The sequence below is a fragment of the Rhinichthys klamathensis genome, unplaced genomic scaffold (assembly GCF_029890125.1).
Source record: "Rhinichthys klamathensis goyatoka isolate OS25496 unplaced genomic scaffold, OSU_Roscu_1.1 h1tg000530l_1, whole genome shotgun sequence".
NCBI classification, from domain to species: Eukaryota; Metazoa; Chordata; class Actinopteri; order Cypriniformes; family Leuciscidae; genus Rhinichthys; species Rhinichthys klamathensis.
Window position 1 is genome coordinate 608,145 of NW_026607006.1, and position 1,273 is coordinate 609,417.

The 1,273-nt window shown below is 43.0% G+C and overlaps 1 protein-coding gene across 1 annotated transcript; it reads right to left on the reverse strand.

Moving 5' to 3' along the window:
- Positions 1-273: 273 nt before the first annotated feature.
- On the reverse strand, positions 274-1,035 carry LOC130073196 (serine/threonine-protein kinase pim-2-like). Its single transcript, XM_056238667.1, has 2 exons — positions 633-1,035; positions 274-536 (listed from the first exon to the last, which is right to left on the reverse strand). The coding sequence occupies exons 1-2, from the start codon at positions 976-978 to the stop codon at positions 274-276; spliced, it is 609 nt and encodes a 202-aa protein (XP_056094642.1). The 5' UTR covers positions 979-1,035.
- Between the last annotated feature and the right edge of the window lie 238 nt (positions 1,036-1,273).

A 1,273-nucleotide genomic window follows, 5' to 3' on the forward strand; every position in this document is an offset into this window, starting at 1 on the left:
ACTTTTTTAATTTCTCTCCGATACGGTAGGAAATGAAATGTGGAGGATTTTATCTTTGACAAGATGATTGCCAGGCCAGTTTGCTTAGACAGAGAGCAACCGTTAAAGATGTGATTGTATGCCGTGATAGTATCCCAAAGCTTGTCTACTCTTCTGCTACACACTCAAAAGTATCTACTTTTTCTTCACCAAAAGAGTACATACTTTTAGTGCGTAGTATAAGTAGGCGAATTGAGACAGCATTAGTGTCGGCCCAGATCTGGTACACATGGATCACACGGTCCAGATGTGGGCCGGATCTGGGCCGACCCTATGTTGCTGTCTGTGTGAGATTGTGCAGAGGTGTCTGTTGTGTTTACCTGAGGATAAGGTCAGACTCGTGTCAAGATAGTCACGCAGTATGCCGTTCAAGGTTTTAAAGGGCAGATGTCTGTGCAGGATCTCAAACAGCACAACACCTACAGCCCAGACGTATGCTGGCTCGGCGTAGAACACGGTGTCCCTCAAGACCTCAGGTGGGGTGTACAGGTCTGCTCCTAAAAGAGAGACTTTTTTAGTGTCAATAATACAGTGATCAATGTACTATTTCCAATTCCCAAACTCTGCTATGCTAACACAAACTGCTAACACACCTTGATATTCACTGCTGTTAAAGCCCTCACTACTAATTAGACGACCATGTCCGAAGTCAATCAATTTGAGCTTCAGACTCTCGTCGGCCACCACCAGGATGTTCCCCGAGTGGATATCACCATGGAAAACTCCACGGTCAACACAGTGTTTTACAGCTTGGACTAACTGACGTATCATCCAGCGTGCTTTTGCTTCGTTAATGTCGTCTGAATAAATGATGTAATGCCGCAAGTTCTGGCATGGATCAGGTTTCTCCATAATGAGATTGAAGCTGCTCTCGTCCTCAATCCAGTGGTGTAATTCGATGATGTTGGGGCATGAGGGAGCTTGTCCCAAACGCAGCATCAGTGCCACTTCTGCAAGCACAGGTTTGGAGTGATCGGGCTAGAGAAAAAAACAAACAGTTAGTTGGCCTTGAATTTTTTTTGAAGATTGTTCAAGATCAAGTTTATTTGTATAGCACATTTAAAAACACCCACAGTTGACCAAAGAGCTTAACAATGTCAGGATACACGCAAATAAACAAACACAGTAGAGAATGTCACAGTAGCAAAACTCAACTCGTATTTTTATGTAATTGTATTTACATTTACATCTTCTTGACTTACTGCTTCATTTTAGCAACAGGAATTGACAATAC